Source organism: Carcharhinus amblyrhynchos, chromosome 5 (genome assembly GCF_965287045.1).
Source record: "Carcharhinus amblyrhynchos chromosome 5, sCarAmb.v2.hapA, whole genome shotgun sequence".
Taxonomy (NCBI): Eukaryota; Metazoa; Chordata; class Chondrichthyes; order Carcharhiniformes; family Carcharhinidae; genus Carcharhinus; species Carcharhinus amblyrhynchos.
The window spans coordinates 87,486,941-87,506,338 of NC_137328.1; the positions used below are offsets into that span (position 1 = coordinate 87,486,941).

The following is a 19,398-nucleotide window of genomic DNA, read 5'->3' on the forward strand; positions in this document are numbered from 1 at the left end:
TAAGAAATCAAATACAATTGTGATTTCTTTCTTTTAGGTTCCATGCCAGTGGAACAATGAACTAACTGATAAATTCAGGCTCCAAAGATTCCCTTGAGTTTTCAGAGAGTTTTCCATTTTTTCCTGAAAATGTTAGAATCCGTCATTAAGGAGGAAATTGCGAGGCATCTTGAAGGGAATTGCTTGATAGGGCAGACGCAACACGGTTTCATTAAAGGGAAGTCGTGTCTGACAAATTTACTGGAGTTCTATGAGGATGTGTCTAGGGCGGTGGATAGAGGAGAGCCGGTCGATGTGGTCTTTCTGGATTTTCAGAAGGCGTTTGACAAGGTACCTCACAAGAGGTTATTGCAGAAGGTCAGGGGGCATGGAGTTGGGGGTAGGGTGTTAGCGTGGATAGAGGATTGGTTGTCAAATAGGAGGCAGAGAGTGGGGGTCAATGGGTGCTATTCGGATTGGCGGTTGGTGACTAGTGGGGTGCCCCAGGGGTCGGTGCTGGGGCCTCAGCTATTTACCATTTATATAGATGATCTGGAGGAGGGAACTGAGTGTAGGGTGTCGAAATTTGCTGATGACACCAAGATTGGGGGAAAGGCAAATTGTGCGGAGGGTGTGGAGAGTCTGCAGAAGGATCTAGATAGGCTGGGCGAATGGGCCAGGAAATGGCAAATGGAATTTAATGTTGGCAAGTGTGAGGTGGTCCACTTTGGTAGGAAGAATGGTAGGAAGGACTATTACTTATGTGGCGAAAAACTGCAGCAGGCGACGGTGCAGAGGGACCTCGGGGTCCTTGTGCATGAGGCGCAAAAACCCAGCTTGCAGGTGCAGCAGGTGGTCAGGAAGGCGAATGGCATGCTGGCCTTCATAGCGAGGGGGATTGAATATAAAAGTAGGGAGGTCTTGCTGCAGCTGTATAGGGCATTGGTGAGGCCGCAGCTGGAGTACTGTGTGCAGTTTTGGGCGCCGCACCTGCGCAAGGATATTTTGGCCTTGGAGGGAGTGCAGAGGAGGTTTACTAGGCTGATACCGGAGTTGAGGGGGTTGAGCTATGAGGAGAGGCTGAATAAACTAGGCTTGTACTTGTTAGAGTTTAGAAGAATGAGGGGAGATCTCACTGAGACGTATAAGATGATGAATGGGATGGATAGGATAGAGGTGGAGAGACTCTTCCCGCTCAAAAAAGACAGTAGGACTAGGGGGCACAGCCTCAAGATAAAGGGGAGGCGGTTTAGAACGGAGTTGAGGAGGAACTTCTTCACTCAAAGGGTGGTGAATCTCTGGAATTCTCTGCCCGTTGAAGTGGTGGAGGCTGCCTTGCTAAATATTTTTAAGAAGCGGGTTGATGGGTTCTTGATAAGAGAGGGGATTAAGGGTTATGGGGAGAGGGCGGGAAAGTGGAACTGAGCCACTTCAGATCAGCCATGATCTTATTGAATGGCGGGGCAGGCTCGAAGGGCTAGATGGCCTACTCCTGCTCCTATTTCTTATGTTCTTATGTTCTTATAAAAGGCTTTTGTGTATTCGTCTGTCTCTTCCAGGAATTTGCGTAACTGAATTATGTTAGGAATGAGGGAAAGGGTGTGGTTGGGAACGATGTATATGGAAGCTATACCAAGTCAAAAGGGATAGACTCCACGGGTGGGATTTTACAGCTTCGCTCAAGCAAGGCTGGAAATTCCTGCCGACGTCAATGGACATTTCTGTTGCCCACCCCTCGCCCACTCCAATTCCATGGCGGGCGAGGCGTTAGAATTTCGGCAAGTGGGCCAGTTCTGCTGTTGTTTTTGATGGATTTATAAGCCAATTCGTAGGCAGGAATATTACCACCATTCATGCCAGTGGGATTTTCCCACCCTGCAGCAGTGAACAGAGATTTGGCAGGCCGCCAAATTTCTGACTTCACTGGAGAGTGAGTGTGGCACGAGCAGCAGGTAAGATTGCGCCCTTAATGTATTATTATTACCTGTTATATATTTCTCCCAGTTTTCATTAAACTGAAACAGAAATGAAAATGTATAACAGCTAGAGATTCGCTGTCAGTCATTTTTAAATACTACACAAAATCAAAGTTATCCTTGAAGTTTCCAAACAAACTGCCAAAGCCACACTCCTTAATAATCTGTTTTTAAAAATCATGTTTTCTCAGGAAATTGATAGAAATATTACATTTCAAGAGCTCCTGTAAATTCTCGACCCTTTTATCTTAACTTTCATTTAATGTTAACTGGAGCATTCAAATGCCATCAATATTGCCAGGTTCAATTCACCATTTTGTTTCTTTTCATCAGAGAGTCTCATAAATCTATTTGAAATGCCACAATACACAGATTAAAGTTGCATGTGGGATACTAATGTATAAATTCTGACACATTCATTTGAAATTCCTATTTTTATTATTCCAATGAAGATCCTCATCCATTTATTTTTTAAAGTATTAACACTTAAGATCGTAGAGAAGATTTCAGTGAATGTATTAAATGCTCCTCTATTATTTTTGGTATTCCTTCATAGGATGTGGTTGGTACTGGCAAGACCTGCCTTTGTTGCCCATCTCTAATTGCCCTTTCAAAGCACCATTAAAAGTCAACCACATTGCTGGAGTCACATGTAAGCCAGATCAGATAAAGATTGCAGATTTCCTTCCCGAAAGGACATTAGTGAACCAGATAGGGTTTTTGCAACAATCGTTGATGTCACCACTACTGAGACTAGCTTAGATTCCAAATTTATTAGCTGAATTCAAATTCCACCAGTTGCAAAGGTGAGATTTGAAGCTATGTTCCCAGAGCATTTGCCTGGACCTTTGCAGGCTCGTCCAGTATTTTCCTCGTGAGCGTCTGCATAACTTCAGGGACATATGATTTAACTGTTCCATTATCTGAGAAAAATATCAAATTGAATTGGGTCAGATCTTTCAATGGAGTGGTGATTAATTGGATTGCCATTCCACTTGAAAATTCTTATTTTAAAATCCAGGCGATCCTATCTTGCTTGAACTTCCAGCTCAAACTCGGCAAGTGCAGCGTATCCCCGGGGCATAGTGCTGATAGCCTGTCGAGTTACAGGTAAGGAAGGTGCACTCCTTTTTTTGAAAAACAGCATAGCTGCCATAAACCAGGTCAGTTTAAAGGTCCAGCCAGGACTAAAGGTCTTTGGCAAGATAAGGAAGGGGGTTGAGTCAAGCTTGGAGTGGGAGGGGAGAAAAGTTAGGTCTTTTGGGGAGAGGTCAGGTCAGGCCTTGTAGACGGGCATTGGGTAAGGCTTTAGTCGGGGAGTTGATGTCAGATTAGACACTGGGTTGAGGGAGTATCTGTGTTTGGCTGTGCAATTGCTACCCGAAAGATGGAAAAGGTTTTAATTCTTTTAACTTTTTCTGAGAAACTATTGTTCTAAGACACTTGGACCATCTGAAGTTTGCAATTTCGATGCATTTTCAGATACTTCCCAGTGCAGGACAATAGCTTATTGGAGATTTACACTTCTGGCCAACTGCCGTACAATCCTTACCTCTGAACCTTTGGAGAATGGGGTCGGGGGCCATGGGGCTATCCCCGCAATACAAAGCCCATTATTTTATACATGCTGAACAATAGTAACACCAGATTAAAACTTACTCCAGAGAAGGTTGGCATAACAAGACAGAAACTCATGGGCTGGATCTTATGCTGAGGGCATGCTTCTTGCACCTTGATTTAGCTGGCTCATCCTGCTTTAATGTTTGGGCAACAATCCTTCAATTAATATGCAAAGGGACTTCCATCCACTTCCAGGAGAATGTCCCATGTCAAAGAGCTGTCAGTCAATAGTAGGCCAACAGATCTGCACACCAACAGCATCAAGTAGCAGCAGTGGCCACAACTAACATTGCAGGTCAAAGAAGTACATTGGAACATTGATGTAAATCCGAGATTTCACTGGGGCCAGGCTAACAGGTCCCAAAAAGGTGGGCGGGGGGCCAGTTGGGCACAATGACAGGGAAGAGGGGTGTAGGGAGAGGAGGGTAAAAATGGGGAGGGAAAACTGGGGGAGGTGGACTCCATTTGACACAGAAAACTTGGAAAGGATGGACCGCTTCCTTTTGCAGACAAGCAGTTCGCTGGGTTAAACCTGCTGGGCTGCACCTTGGGCATAGCCCTCTTCCACCACCTGTTAGATCAGAGCAGTGGCTACATAAGAGCACTAATTGGACATAAATTGCCCACTTAAGCGCTTCAATTGGGCCAAGGGAGTCACCTCCCCAGCCACTACTAAAATCATCATCGCCAATGTCAAGTATCCTAATTTACCAGTTCACTTGCTGGCTTTCTTGTAAAATTCAGCGCCACGAGTGGAGACTATAACAGGATATAGCCCAGAATGAGGGAGTTCAGAACAGGGGGAGGATTATTTTAGCTATTTCCATTAAGAAGCTCCGGCAGTTCTGACTGTGTCACAATGCACCAAGCACCCCAAAGATTGCAACAATAGCATTGCCAATGGGAAGTGGCAGTCTTACTGGGACTAATAACAGGTATATGTACCACTGTGGATATGTCCCCTCTGTGCTTCTTCAGTAAAGTTCATTGAATTTGTCACAATCCAAATTTAGGGCTCAGAGTGGAATGGTGGCTGGTACAAGTAACATTGCTTCAATAACATGGATGCTTGTTTTGATCCACAATAAGTGTAATTACCCGACCTGAATCTTAAATTATCCTTCCCTAAGATTTGTGATGGGGTCATTGATAAGTCACAACAGTGGGTGGTAGTTCCGTCTCATATATTTCCATAACCTCAACACATTTCAGATTCCTACTTTACTTATTGATGCAATATTACTTGAGTGTTCAGAGAATTTAACAGGCATTAAGTTGGAAATGTAATGCCATTTATATGTTTTATATGAATATAAATACTGTGGGAAAAATGGTTTGACTTCTAAGGGCAGCACGGTGACACAATGGTTTGCACTGCTGCCTTACAGTGCCAGGGATCTGGATTCACTTCTGGCCTTGGATGACTGTGCGGAGTTTGCACATTCTCCCAGTGTTGCATGGGTTGCCTCTGGGTCTACTGGTTTTCTCCCACAGTCAAAACATGCGCAGATTAGGTTGATTGGCCATGCTAAATTGCCCCTTAGTGTCCAGGGGGATTAGCAGGGTTAATATGTGGGGTTATGGGGATAGTGCCTGGGTGGGATTGTTGTCGGTACAGACTCAGTGGGCTAAATGACCTCCTTCGGCACTGTAGGAATTCCATGATTCCTACTTTTGCTGCAACTCAATCATTATACATTTGACTAAGTCACATCATAATGTAAAAAGGAAACAAACTAACAGGTTCTCTTGTCTAATTTCAAATCTATTTGAAATATATTTAACTAACATTGTCCTAATCAATATTTTGTTACCTAGGGATCCAAATTCCCGATTCACAAACAGCTGAACAGTTATATTGCCTTCCTGAATGGAAACAATTTGAGAAGACAGAGCAAACTTCACCACCCCATGTGGCTCATCGCTGGCTTCCACTGTAAGGACAGCTTCATACCCCTGGTTAGCAATAATAGCTGCACCTGTTGAGGGAACACCTGCCAAAAGAGAATTTTTAAAAAAAAAGATAATCCTCTTATTTTCTTAAAAACCTAAGTAACTTATAAGCATAATCCATTATTTTTCAGAAATCGCACATGGTCTACCAGATATATCGCTAGGAGTCAATTAAGAAACTTCCGCCTGGAGTGCAAATCACAGGCAGGGTTTGGAGGAGCGGGGAAGAGGCATCTGTAAGATGAAAGAAAGCTGATTGAAGCAATGGTCATTTAATCTCACAGGCATATTTCTCAATCAAGGGGAAACACTGATAACATTTTTAGAGTTATGCATTTGCAGACTGCAACACAGTGAAAATTAGACAGATTCTGTAACAGGAGGAAGTCTCTGCCACCCATGTGGAGACGATGAAACTTCACCTCAATGTAGGTGGTAAGCCCATTTAAAATGGAAGTTGAGATCCTGTAACATCAATGGAGGATGATTTTCTGTGTTGGTTGGGACATCGTTGAATATGCACAATGCAACACTCAGCTGTTTGCTGAGGTAAAGTCATCCCTCTAGACTCTAAAGATCCAGCATGGACTGCTGCTACAGTACAGTTCCACCATATGAAATATTAATATGGTTCCCCACTACCCCTGTACCCTCATTGCACCCCCCTCCCATAAGACCAGAAGACATAGGAGCAGAATTAGGCCACTCGGCCCATCGAGTCTGCTCCGCCATTCAAACATGATTTTTTACTCATCCCTATTCACTTGCCTTTTCCCCATAATCCCTGATCCCCTTGATAATCAAGAACCTATCTATCTCTGTCTTGAAGACACTCAATGACCTGGCCTCCACAGCCTTCTGCAGAGTTCCACAGATCCACCACTCTCTGGCTGAAGAAATTCCTCCTCATCTCTATTTAAAAGTTTTGTCACTTTAACCTGAGGTTGTGCCCTCTGGTTCGAGCTTTTCCTACTAGTGGAAACATCCTCTCCACATCCAGACCTCGCAGTATCCTGTAAGTTTCAATAAGATCAACCCTTGCCCTTCTAAACTCCAATGTGTACAGACCAAGAGACCTCAACCGTTCTTCATACAACAAGCTCTTCATTCCAGGGAACCTCCTCTGGACCCTCTGCAAGGCGAACACATTCTTCCTTAGATATGGGGCCCAGAACTGCTCACAATACTCCAAATGGGGTCTGACCAGAACCTTATGCAACCTCAGAAATACATCCCTGCTCTTGTCTTCTAGCCATCTCAACATGAATGCTAACATTGTATTTGCCTTCCTAACTGCTGACTGAGAGAATCTTGAACAAGGACTCATAAGTCCCTTTGTGTTTCTGATTTCCTAAGCATTTTCCCTTTTCAAAAATATTCTATGCCTCCATTCCTCCTTCTAAAGTGCATAATCACACTTTTCCATATTGCATTCCATCTGCCACTTCTTTGCCCACTCCCCAAACTTGTCCAAGTCCTTCTGCAGTCCCGCTGCTTCCTCAATACTACCTCTGCATATTTTTGTATCATCTGCAAACTTAGCAACAGTGCATTCAGTTCTTTCCTCCAAATCGTTAATGTATATTGTGAAAAGTTGTGGTCCCAGCACTGAGCCCTGAGGCACACCACTAGTCACTGGCTGCCATGCTGAGAAAGATTCCTTTATCCCCACTCTCTGCCTTCTGCCAATCAACCAATCCTCTATCCATGCCAAGATCTTACCTTTATCACCATGGGCACTTAAGTTATTTAACAATCTTCTATGCAGCAGCTTGTCAAAGGCCTTCTGGAAATCTAAATAAATCACTTCTGCTGGCTCTCCTTTATCTAACTTCCTTGTTACCTCCTCAAAGAACACTAACAGATTTGTCAGACATGACCTCCCCTTGACAAAGCCATGCTGACTCAGTCCTACTTTATCATACACTTCCAAGTACTCTGCAATCTCATCTTTAATAATGGACTTTAATAGTGGGCTTTAATAATGACTTCCTGGGTCAGTCAAAGTTCTGCTGTACCATGTGTCTCGTTGCAAATCCAACCAGCCCCTAAAGGTGAACCAGGCTACCCCTAAGATGACTCAGTCCATCTGGGGAGGGGGCTGGTAGAGGGGAAAATAATTCATTCCATCATCTTCATGAAACCCAACTCCTGCTCCCTTGATTATCTCCTAACTCAGCTCCCTTACAAACCATCTTGGTAGAAAGTCACCTATAATAAATCCCATCCTTTGTGTACTTCCATAAGTCATATTATTATAGCCAAAATAAATACTTGATTGGATGTTGCTTATTACCCTGAGTTCTGATATTTGACAAAATAATTCTGTACTCCTCCTTTTCTTCAGGAATGCCATCATCAAATATGTGGACAAGAAAGGATGCATTTAGAACACCCTAGAAGGTTACAAAGATTGCACACACAATTAGATTGTAGAGAGAATACAACAGAAACATGTACAGACAATCATGGCATCAGGCAGGATAAGTACTATACCAGCAGAAATCATAAGAAATTCAACTACCAGTAAAGATATCATGGTAACAAGTAAAATTTATTTAAAATGGGGAACAGAAGGGAAACTACTTGTCAACATTTTCACAGGAAAATGGGTGTTAGAGGACAAAATGTTCGCGACTGGCTGACGCTGCCACTGACAGTGAATCGAGTTTTGGCTGGAACGCCAAATTCTCCATTTTCTCTCATGACGGGTGCCACCATGGACAAGGCTGGAGAATCCAGCCCATTGTGAGAGGATGCCCGGATTTTGTTTTTCTTCTAAGCAGTGGCTGACAAGGTAACTCATTCTGGTACGATGACTTCTCTGAATCATCAATGAGGTTACCATGGTAAGGACTTAGTGAATGGCAACCCCAAGCACAAGTATGCATTTAAATTAATCACTTCCGTTATTGAAATAAAGGACAGGAATTTTTTTTGTGGAAAAATGGTCTAATACTAATTTTAAGATTATGTCCTCTTGCTTTGGATTCCTCACAGGAGGAAATGCCTCCTGTAATAATAGTAATTTTAAAGTCCTTCACCAGAATAGCCCTTAACCTTCTTTAGTCAAGGAAATACAAGCCAAATTTACTCAACACCCAAGTGAACTGTTTAACACCCAATATCTAGTGCATCTGTGCTGTACCCTCTCAGTATTGCAGGTTGTAGGTTTGGGAGCTGCTGTCACAGAAGCCTGGTTTGCTATGCTACTTAATATAGGGCTGCAGTTACATGTAGGTAAGTCACATGGAATGGTAGCAACCTCCCTCTCTTGGAAGAGTTTCATAAACTAATGGGTTTTAAAAGACAATCCAGTAACTCATTTGTTTTTTTTCCTGTTGCATCTGGTTATTGAGCTCAATTTTACTTTGAAATAAAATTGCCATGATGGGATTTGACCTCAATCTCACAATACCACAAACACAGCGCTACCATATCCCTGGTAAAATTGGCTAATTGTTCAATGATTTACTGCAGTGTTACCATGAATGCAGTTAGCATTTGCAACCTTTTTTTGTAGGGTTTTGTCTTTCACAATATTTAATAGTCGATATATTAAATACAGAAAGAAAATGATGAAAAACTAAATTATAAAATAACAATATGAAGCAGATACTATACTTTATCAGCCAATCACTAAACTGTAGTAATTATTTTTCCTCACTTTTAAAGAACAGGAATTTTATTTTGCCTACAGTGACTTCAAAAATGTATCCACTGATTTAAAGAAGAAATAAGTGTGTTCATTAGTTCAGGTGAGTGTTTTAATTACTTACTTCAGAAAGAAAAAGGGTCCCATTAATGTCCAAAAAGTTTTCTTGAGCATATTTCCCATGGATGTTCCAGTCAATAGTAATGTTTCCTTGTCCAGGGGCACTCCTTTCAATCCAGAACAGCAAACTTTCCCCTACAAATTAGGAAGCAGAATCAGATTGGACCATCAACCCTTTGTTATATTCAGGCAAGTAGCTGTATGTTTATCAGTCATGCATTGTGGCTTATGAACCAAACACTTCATGCAAAGTTATATATGTAAAATTAAAAATGAACATCTGTTGAACCTTAAATGTTCAGCCTACATATGGCAAATGTAATAAATTAGAAATGTTAACGTTTACTCAACTGAGAAAGACTTTTATCCCAAATACCAATGACTAAGAGAAATTCTTTGAATCCAGAATAAGTTTTACAACACAACACAAAAGAATTTTAAAACAACCCCATTTTTGTCTTGGTACAAAACACCTCTCACCTGCACTCTGTACATTAGAACTAAAAACGTATTTAGTTCTCAAGCTTTGTTAAAATCAAAATGATAAAAGCCAATACCATAGTACATCCTTTAGAGTGAAGAGTCACAAAATATTCTCAATGAGGGAGGCACATGTTTCTGTATTACTACATTCCATGAAATGCAATTAACAAAATCTGCAATAGGTTAACAATTTAAGATTTCAACTTTACAGATTCACTTATGAAACAATGTCACAGTAACTTCTATTTATTTCTGTGCAGCAGAATCAAATGACACTAGGTTGCGTTACTAACTTGGAATTTTGAATGTGTATGTAGTATATATGGCCTCACCCATTCACCACCCCATCTGTCATGGTTATCCTGTCTGATTAACTTGGTAACAGATATAACCCTTTGTATGTGTCTGCAGGATTACAGAATGGTTACACTGCAGACTTACAAGTAAATTTATTGCTCCCATAGTTTTATCAAGGACTCATGTTTGAAAAGGGGCGAGCTGAGATTCATCACTGCAGCGTTATAAACCATCTTAAGTTAAAGTTCCATTTAAACCATGTGAACAGTGGAAAGTTCCTTTTATCTGCATCTTTCACCTTTCGCCAGTGATTGGGACATGGAGTGGAGAGGGAGGAGGCCACGGGATTGTCCAGAGATCAAGCTGGCCAGAAATCAGGAGGCTGGCAGTGCAGGTTACTGCGCTTGCACCGAACTCCGCTATGACAGAGCAGCCCACGCTCAGTGGCCCATTCAGTGGCTATGCTGCCAGCCTCTCCTGCGGGAACAGGCCCTGCCCCCAGCTTTTCATCGTGATTCGTGCTAGGGCACTCTGCAGTGCACAGGGTCTGGGAGATTTATTTTGAAAGTTCCACTGAAAAAAGCAGCGGGATTTATTCAAGTTTTTATGTGAATTCAGCACTTAGATTTTTTTTTGGAGAATTCCACCCTTGTTATTCTACACTGCACTACTGTCTGCACTTATCCTTTGACACTCTTGATTATCTATTGGTGTTGGGCTATTATCACTCCGCCTATATATTCTGTGCCTAAGCATCTCAATCCACTTTATCTGGCAAAGGAACAGCACTCCGAAAGCTTGTGATTTCAAATAAGCCTGTTGGACCATAACCTGATGTCATGTGACTTCTCATCATGTCCACCCCAGTCCAACATCTCCACATCATAGCTGAGGATAGTGGTCAGTTTTCAAATAGTTGTTTATGGGGTGCTATTAAGATACGGATCCTGGGAATTGATCTGATTATTGAGAGAAACATATGGGCATTCTCTAAATCTCAAGAGATAGAAAAGCTTATATGAAGGGAAAGAAGGCAAGAGGTACTGAGATGAACATGAAAATCAGTGAGGATAAAATAAATATAAAAGTTAAGGATGGAAAGAAGAAACAATAATTTGGTGCCTGTAGGCACAGTAGACAAAGCAGGGATGAGAGGTCAGAACAAGTGAAGCACCAGAGAAATATGAAGTGAAAAAGATGTAGGGGGCAATTGTCCCATCCCTCTGTCAACTCTGCACTAGAAATAGGTGCAGAACTGCATTATACTTGCAGGGGACGATTTAAATATATTTTGAATATCATTAGCGGGCCTGGGATTGAAGTCTCCAGGCCACTTGCATCTCCCCTCCCACCAGGAGTATATCACTCCTGTGGGATTAGAGTATAGGTCCCCACAAGTGCGGAGCTGGTGGCACAAACATGCTAGAGTGAAGGGGTGCAATTGGAGCCCTCCAAAGGGTCGGGCACTGGGGGTGCCCCAGGGCATTAGCACCTTGGCAATGCCAGCCTGGGCCTTTGGGACCCAAGGGGAAAAGTGCCAATTCACAGGGAGCATCTTGGCACCGCCACCAGGCATCAGACAGTGCTAAGGAGGCAGAGCCGAATGGGCAATTGGTGGAGATGGGGGTTCCCGTTGTCACTCTGCAGTCAGATTTGGTGGGGGAGGAAGCCCAGCAATCAGGGCTGCCCATCAGGATGGGGGGAAGGATCAGCCTACTGGGGGGGAGGGGCTGGTGGGTTTGGGGGCAGTGGGAGGGGTTGGTACTGCAAGGTGGGGATGGGAATGGGCAGGGTGGGTGGCTAGGCCCAGGCATATTTGGGGAGGCAACGATCAGGCTATGGGTGGCTGGAGAGCCGGTGTTGCGGGGATGGCCAGTGATCAAGCTGGCCAGCAACCAGAAGGCCAGCAGACAGTGGTCACCATGCCTGTACCAATCTCAGCACTGACAGATCAGCACATGATGTGGATATGCCAGTGTTGGACTGGGGTAAACACAGTAAACTGTCTGTGCTTTATATGCTCTGTCTGAGGCCAGAACTCTCCATTCACCTGAAGAAAAGGGAAACCTCAAAAGCTAGTGAGTTTACTATCAAATAAATCAGTTGGACTTAAACCTAGGGTTGTCAGACTTTTTACTGAGATCAGCACATGCGCAGTGGCCCATTCAGCGCCATGCTGCAGGCTCTCCAGAGGGAATAGGCCCCACCACCAGATTATTTACATGATTCACACTGAGGTACTCTGCACTGCACAGAGTGTGGGAGATTCTTCTCTGAACTCCCACTTAAAAATAAACAACATGATTTACTCCAGTTTTCATGCAAATTCGACACTTGGAATTTTTTTGGGAGAATTCCAGCCATAATTTTGCAATAACAGCGCGCCACCATCGCCAAGAGCAGGAAATTCAGAAATTAGTGCTCGAGCAGATTTTTTGATATATAATTACATAAACTAAATTATTACTAGCATTTCTCACATTGATCAGATTTAGAAAACCAACATTAAATTGTCCAAACAGAATTTCATTCTGTGCTTATAAGTGGATGTAAATGGCTATGTACACACCTAGATGTGCTGCATTCCTAAGTGCAAACATTATTAGGCAAGAAGAGATCATTTATAACATGCAAATGAAAAGGAATGCCAAGAAAACATTGCATGTTGCAAATATTTTCATCAAGAATAACCTTTGTGGTCCTGATAGTTTGTTTGTGAACTTGAATCACTGAATAAAATATTTTGCTGTTTATTTTGAAATATTACTACCTTTATAAATGTCTTCACTCATTGAAGTTTTTTCTACTTAAAATAAGAAACTGCCCAAATGGTTATGTATTGAAACATGCAACCATCTTTACTGCAAAGTAATTTCCTTTACAGCAAAGTTAGAACATAACACAACACAAAATACTTCTAATTTTTTGTCTCAGTGTTCTCGTTCCACAATATTTTCCCGAATTTAACAATGCCAAATTGACATGTTGTATGTACCAGCCAGAACATAGTGAGATGCGATTGCATGCTAAATCCATGTATAGTTACAAAAAGTCATGCAAAAAAAAATACACTTGCATTTACCTGCAAGGCCAAACTTTATGTGAATGTTAAATATATTTATTCTACATAAAAATATAAGCAAGGGGTTGTAAAATCACTGGAGTGGAAGAAAAATGTACTGGCTTTAGTTGCAGTACGACGCTCATTTAGAAGAATCTAAAAATTGTCAATAATCATAAAACAAAAGAGCAACCATTTATTAAACTAAAAATACATTGAATGGTTCTATGTTGCAACTGAAAATAGGTTTGCAAATCAAAAAAGCACAAAAGTCAAAAGTTATAAATTTAGAAAATAGTTTTTAAATATTGGAAACAATTTCAATCTAAAATGAATATTCAAAAAATCAGCAAGTGTTATTAATATTAAACATACAGAATGTTAAAAAATACACTTCTGAAAAATATAAAAATGATTAAAATTTTTGGAGAGACAATCTCGTTAAAAACTTACAGTAATTTTGCTTAAATTAGTTTTTTAAGTTTGAATCCACATTTCAAACATTGAAATAATAAGCAAAGTTGAAAGGAAGTGTTTCCTAAAATAATGTAACTACATTACAATGTTTACAGCAGTGCATTGTGATCATAATTGAGCACTGAAGACATTCTTCAAACAGTAACATTATTTGTTTTGCCAGTACATACAATATTGCATTGGCTTTTAAATAGAGTCTAATAATATCAAGAAACCACCACATATTTTAAATATGGATGCTGGGACACAGGAGCGTTATTCAAACTTTGTGGTCCTGCCAGGTATCCTCTCCCATCAAGATCACAATCATAAATTGTACACCTGACATGTGCATGGTTTTTTCACCATTATCTCTAACTTATGCTTTGTAATTTCAGTAAGGTATCCTTAACGGAAGTCTCCAGGCATATAATTACTCTTTGAATCATGTATTTAACAATTACATTCAGTCACACCTAGCAAATTTTGAAAATAAAATTATATCATAATTGACTGTACATCATATTAAAAAAGTACTTCATCTCTCTCTCTTCATAAAATAATACTACTTGCTGGACTTATCCAATCTACAAACATCCACAACGTTTCACACAATATTTGCTTTTCGAGAATAGTAACTATTGCTCTTGGGCATCAACTGAGGCATTCCAGCCAGCAATGGAAATGAGAACAGGACAGAGGAAACATCATGATCTTCTTGGAATAGTGCCACATATTTTAAATGCATACCCACAACATCTAACTAGGAAGAAGACACCTTGGCTTCTCTCATCCAAAGGATGAACATAATGTGGATATACTTTTGAAAATACATCCATTGCAAAAATAATCTCAGATTTTTAGTAAGTGTATGGCTTTATGCAAAGCCATTGGACCCATAACACATCTGTAGAATTTTACTTGGATCATATATGACTACAGTCCAAGAGCTGTGCATAGCATTTACAAGTTTCACTGGATTTCAAACTAGGAGTACATCAGGGCTTAAGTTTAACATTGTTTCATCTGTTCTGCATGACATTGTCCAATGGCTGCCCACCCAGAATTGCCGGTGCATCTCAGTGAGAAGTGAAATTGGCAAGTTCCCAATAGGGGAACAATATCTGGGCTCTGACAGAGGCCTGCAGCTTAATTGAATGATCATAAATTTAGTTTGGTCCTTGAGCTTCACTGTTCCAGTGTACTGTCAGACACCTGCTTGATTTTGAGTGCAAATTAATTCAGGGGACATTTTGTCATTTAGGTTTTTTGTTTTATTCACTCATAGGATGTGCGTCAACTTTTATTACCTATCCCCAATTAACCTTGAAAAGTCTTATGCTTGGTAAATAAATAGCTTAACAGCCATTTCAGAAGGCAGTTAATAGTCAACCTCACTCCTATGGGTCTGGAGTCACATGAAAGCCTGATCAGATAAGGAAGGCAGATTTACTTCTCTTACAAAATGTTAATGAACTGGATTTTATGACAACGCAGTAGTTACATGATCACCAAAACTAACACTAGTTTTTTAATGCCAGAGTTATTTGATTAATCAAATTTAAATAATCACACAAGATCAGAAGTGAGCTAGCAAGGTGGATACAGAACTGGGTTGGGCATAGAAGACAGAGGCTAGCATTAGAAGGGTACTTTTCTGAATGGAAAGCTGTGACTAGCAGCATTCCACAGGGATCAGTTCTGGGATCTTTGTTGTTCATAGTATATATAAACGATTTGGGAGGAAAATGTAGCTAGTCTGATTAGTGAGTTTGCAGATGACACAAAAATTGGTGGAGTTGTGGATAGTGAAGAGGATTGTCAGAGGATACAGCCAGAATAGACCAGTTGCAAAGTTGGGCAGAGAAATGGTAGATGGAGTTTAATCCGGACAAATGGAGGCAATGCATTTTGGAAGAACCAATGTATGTAAGAATTATACAGCAAATTATAGAACTCATAGGAGTATTGACAGGCAGAGAGATCTGAGTGTGCATGTCCACTGGTCACTGAAAGTGGTAACACAGTTGGATAAGGTAGTCAAGAAGGCATACGGCATGTTTGCCTTCATTGATCGGGGCATTAAGTTTAAAAATTGGTAGGTCATACTGCAACTGTACAGAACCTTAGTTAGGCTTCATTTGAAATGCTGTGTACAGTTCTGATCTCCACACTACCAGAAGGATGTGGATGCTTTGGAGAGGGTACAGAAAAGGTTTACAAGGATGCTGCCTGGTCTGCAGGGTTTTAGTTCTGAGGAGAGGTTGAAGAAACTCAGTTTGTTCTCACTGGAACAATGGAGGTTGAGGGGCGACCTGATAGAGGTTTACAAGATTATGAATGGCATGGACAGAGTGGATAATCAGATGCTCTTTTCTAAGGTAGAAAAGTCAAGTACTAAGGGACATAGATTTAAGGTGCATGGAGAAAAGTTTGGAGGAGATGTGCAAAGCAAGTTTTTTTTTATACAGAGGGTGATAAATGTCTGGAACGTGCTGCCTGGAGACGAGGTGAGAGCAGGTAGAATAGCACCATTTAAGGGGCATCTAGATGAATACATGAATAGAATGGGAATGGAACGATACAGACTCCGTAAGTGCATACAGTTTTACTTTAGGCAGGGATCAAGGTAGGCTTGGAGGGCCAAAGGTCCTGTTTCTGTGCTGTACGTTCTTTGTTCTTTGAAAAGGTGGAATTTGAACTCGTGTCTCTAGATTTCTTTTTATTTACTCGAGGGATGTGGGCTAGGCCAATATTTATTGCCCATCCTTAATTGCACTTGAGATGGTGATGTTGAGCAGCCTTCTTGAACCGATGCAGTCCATGTGGTGTAGGTACACCCACAGTGCTATTAGAGAAAGAGAGTGCTAGGATTTTGACCCAACGACAGTGAATATATTTCCAAGACAGTATGGTGAGTGGCTTGGAGGGGAACATCCAGAGGTGGTGTTCCAATGCATTTCCTGCCCTTGTCCTTCTGAATGGTAGTGGTTCTGTGTTGAGTAGATTTTGTCAAATGGGCCTTGGGAGCTCCGATAGTGCATCTTATAAATGGTGCACACTGTTGCTATTGTGTGTCAATGGTAGAAGGAGTGACAACAAAGAGGACTGTTTTATTCAGGATAGTCATTGCCTGTCACTTGCGTAGCATGAATGTTATGTGCCACATGTCAGTCCTGGCCTGGATATTGTCCAGGTCTTGTTGCATTTGGACATGAACTGCTTCAGTATCTGAGGAGTCATGTATGATGCTGAACACTATGCAATCATCAGCAAAATTCCCCATTTTTGACCTCATGATGGAAGGAGGGTCATTGATCTAGCAGCTGAAGGCCAAGGACACTACTGTGAGGAACTCTTGCAGTGATGTCCCGGAGCTGAGATGACTGACCTCCAATAACCATAAACATCTCTCTTTGTGCTAGGCATGACTCCAACCAGAGCATTTTCCACTGACTCCACTTTGCTCGGAATCCTTGATGGCACACTCAGTCAAATGCGGCCTTGCTGTCAAGGGCAGTCTCTCTCATTTCACCTCTAGACTTAAGTTCTTTTTTCTACGTTTGAAGCAAGACTGTAATGAGGTTAGGATTTGAGTGGCAGAACCCAAACTGAGCATCACCGAACAGGTTATTACTAAGTGAGTGCCACTTGATTGTGCTTTTGATGACCTCTTCCATTGCTTTACTGACGATTGAGGGCAAATAGATGGGATTGTAATTGGCCAGATTAGGTTTGTCCTGTTTTTTGTAGATGACATTCCTGGGCAATTTTCCACATTGTTGGATAGACGTCAGTGTTACAGCTATTCTGGAACTGCTCGGCTAGGGCACAGCAAGTTCTGGAGCACAAGTCTTCAGTACTACTGCGAGAAATATTGTCAGGGCCCATAACCTTTGCAGTATCCAGTGTCTTGAGCTGTTCCTTGGCATCAAATGCAGTGAACTGAGTTGGCTGAAGACTGGCATCTATGATGTTGGAGATCTCCAGATTATTCAAAGCCTCTACATTTCTATCACAATAACAAACATAACGCTACCATACCCTCTCCCAAGTTATAGTATGCTTATTTGAGGCCAAATCAAATATAACTGAAGCTCATATAAATCTCATTTGAACAAAACAACTATTGCAATTTACACTCCATTTACAATTATTTAAAAGCCAATGCATTATCAAGAGTTGTATCCCTTCTTACCAAAATTGATAGTTTTTAATGGTCAGAGCTGTACTTCGGCTGTTGTTGTCACAGACTTTCCAAAAACATTAATGCAAAGATACTCCATCATAAAAATATCAGCACAAACCACATCAATGACACTTTTAAACAGCTAAACTGAAGACAGTAGTTTCCATCAAGACCCATCTGTAACAATTTGATCATTTTTACATAAGTATTAATATTGGGTGAGGGGTTGTAAAATATTCCTTTCAATTTGTTGCATGACAACTAAAATCATCATTTTCCACTCTTTAACAGTTGGCAGGTGGAGATCATTATAATGATGCTTATGGAAAAATGACAATTACAGATGGCTGAACAATATTGCTGCATATTATAAATCATGTAAAGAATCACCAGTGATCACCAACATACTGTTCCCAAGAGGTCTTGAGCAACAACAAACTCTCATACATAATCAATAAAAGTACCAATATTCAACGACCCTGCTGATGCACTGAAAATAGATTTGTCAAACATGATTTATAATAATCTCTTGACAGGACCAGGTATAACCCCCTGGACTAGAATCCTAGAAGAAAGCAAGTTGCGGATTAGTCCTTAAGAAAATAACTTAATCCTGTCAAAATTCTGTGAAACGAAACAGACACTAAATAATTCTTCATTTTCCAGTCTCCAACTGGCCATGAAGCAAGAGATATCCTGTTGGTTGGCGATGATTGGATAGAGCAGCCTGTCCAAAGTAGGTTTAGAAACAGTCACACTTTGGATTGCTTTCAATTATATTTTGGTCTGAGTTCATCGTTAATTTAAGGTTTATCCTGGATTCAGTCTTTTTTTTATTTTGTTCGTTATTTGTGAGCTATACTGGGGCGTGTGAAACCATGAAGATGATGTTCAAAATTTTGAATAGCACTGTTGATTAAAATGTACCTATTTAGAGTACCAGGAGGATAAAATAAAAACTACCTGTCACAAAATCCACTAAAATTATTTTTCAATTTCACGTACTTGTAGAACGTCAGTTATTATTCTATCCTCCTACTTTCATTTTTGCGAAATAAAAATCGAAGGAAAGATAGCTGCCCTGGTCAAAATAATAATGCAAGGCTTCGAAAGATTGTGGCACCGTAGAAATCGATGACAATTATTAGAACTGCTGTCATTATACACGGAAACCAACCTTCACATCCAATGACAGCCCAGGAGGCTGCCTGAAAATTAGCTACTCCTGCAACATTATCATTGGCTAGAATGAGCACAGTGACAGTGTCAGAGCTGGGCAGAATGCGACTGCCACCCTCAGTGTGAGTCAGGCGGACTAGAATGGTTTCATTGCCTTCTGGCTCTTCATCATCCACAATTATTAATGTAATGATTCTCCTACTCTCACCTGCATGTAAAAAAAATGAAGTAAGATATAGCTTTTAGCTTACTTGACTTATTTATCTGCATTTAAAATACCATCCAAGACTGTTTTGACAATTTTCTTTCTAGATATTAATCATAGGATAGAATCATAGAATCTCTACAGTGCTGAAGGAGGCCATTCAGCCTGCACTGACAACAATCCCCAACCAGGCCCTATCCTCATAACTCCACTAATCCTATTGAC

At 41.0% G+C, this 19,398-nt stretch overlaps 1 protein-coding gene across 7 annotated transcripts in view; it reads right to left on the reverse strand.

Moving 5' to 3' along the window:
• The window catches only part of adgrv1 (adhesion G protein-coupled receptor V1), a 524,573-nt gene that overhangs the window by 370,862 nt on the left and 134,313 nt on the right, over positions 1-19,398 (reverse strand). For 6 of the 7 annotated variants that reach the window (XR_013886686.1, XM_080189140.1, XM_080189138.1 and 3 more), the window contains 4 exons: positions 18,967-19,176; positions 9,308-9,438; positions 7,825-7,924; positions 5,390-5,569 (listed from right to left, as the gene is read on the reverse strand). Coding sequence is in view for 6 of the 7 variants with exons in the window: in XM_080189140.1 (XP_080045266.1) it covers positions 5,390-5,569; positions 7,825-7,924; positions 9,308-9,438; positions 18,967-19,176 (621 nt within the window). In the remaining variant the exon portion in view is untranslated. The remainder of the gene's footprint in view (positions 1-5,389; positions 5,570-7,824; positions 7,925-9,307; positions 9,439-18,966; positions 19,177-19,398) is intronic. The other variant, XM_080189139.1, reaches the window with a different exon arrangement.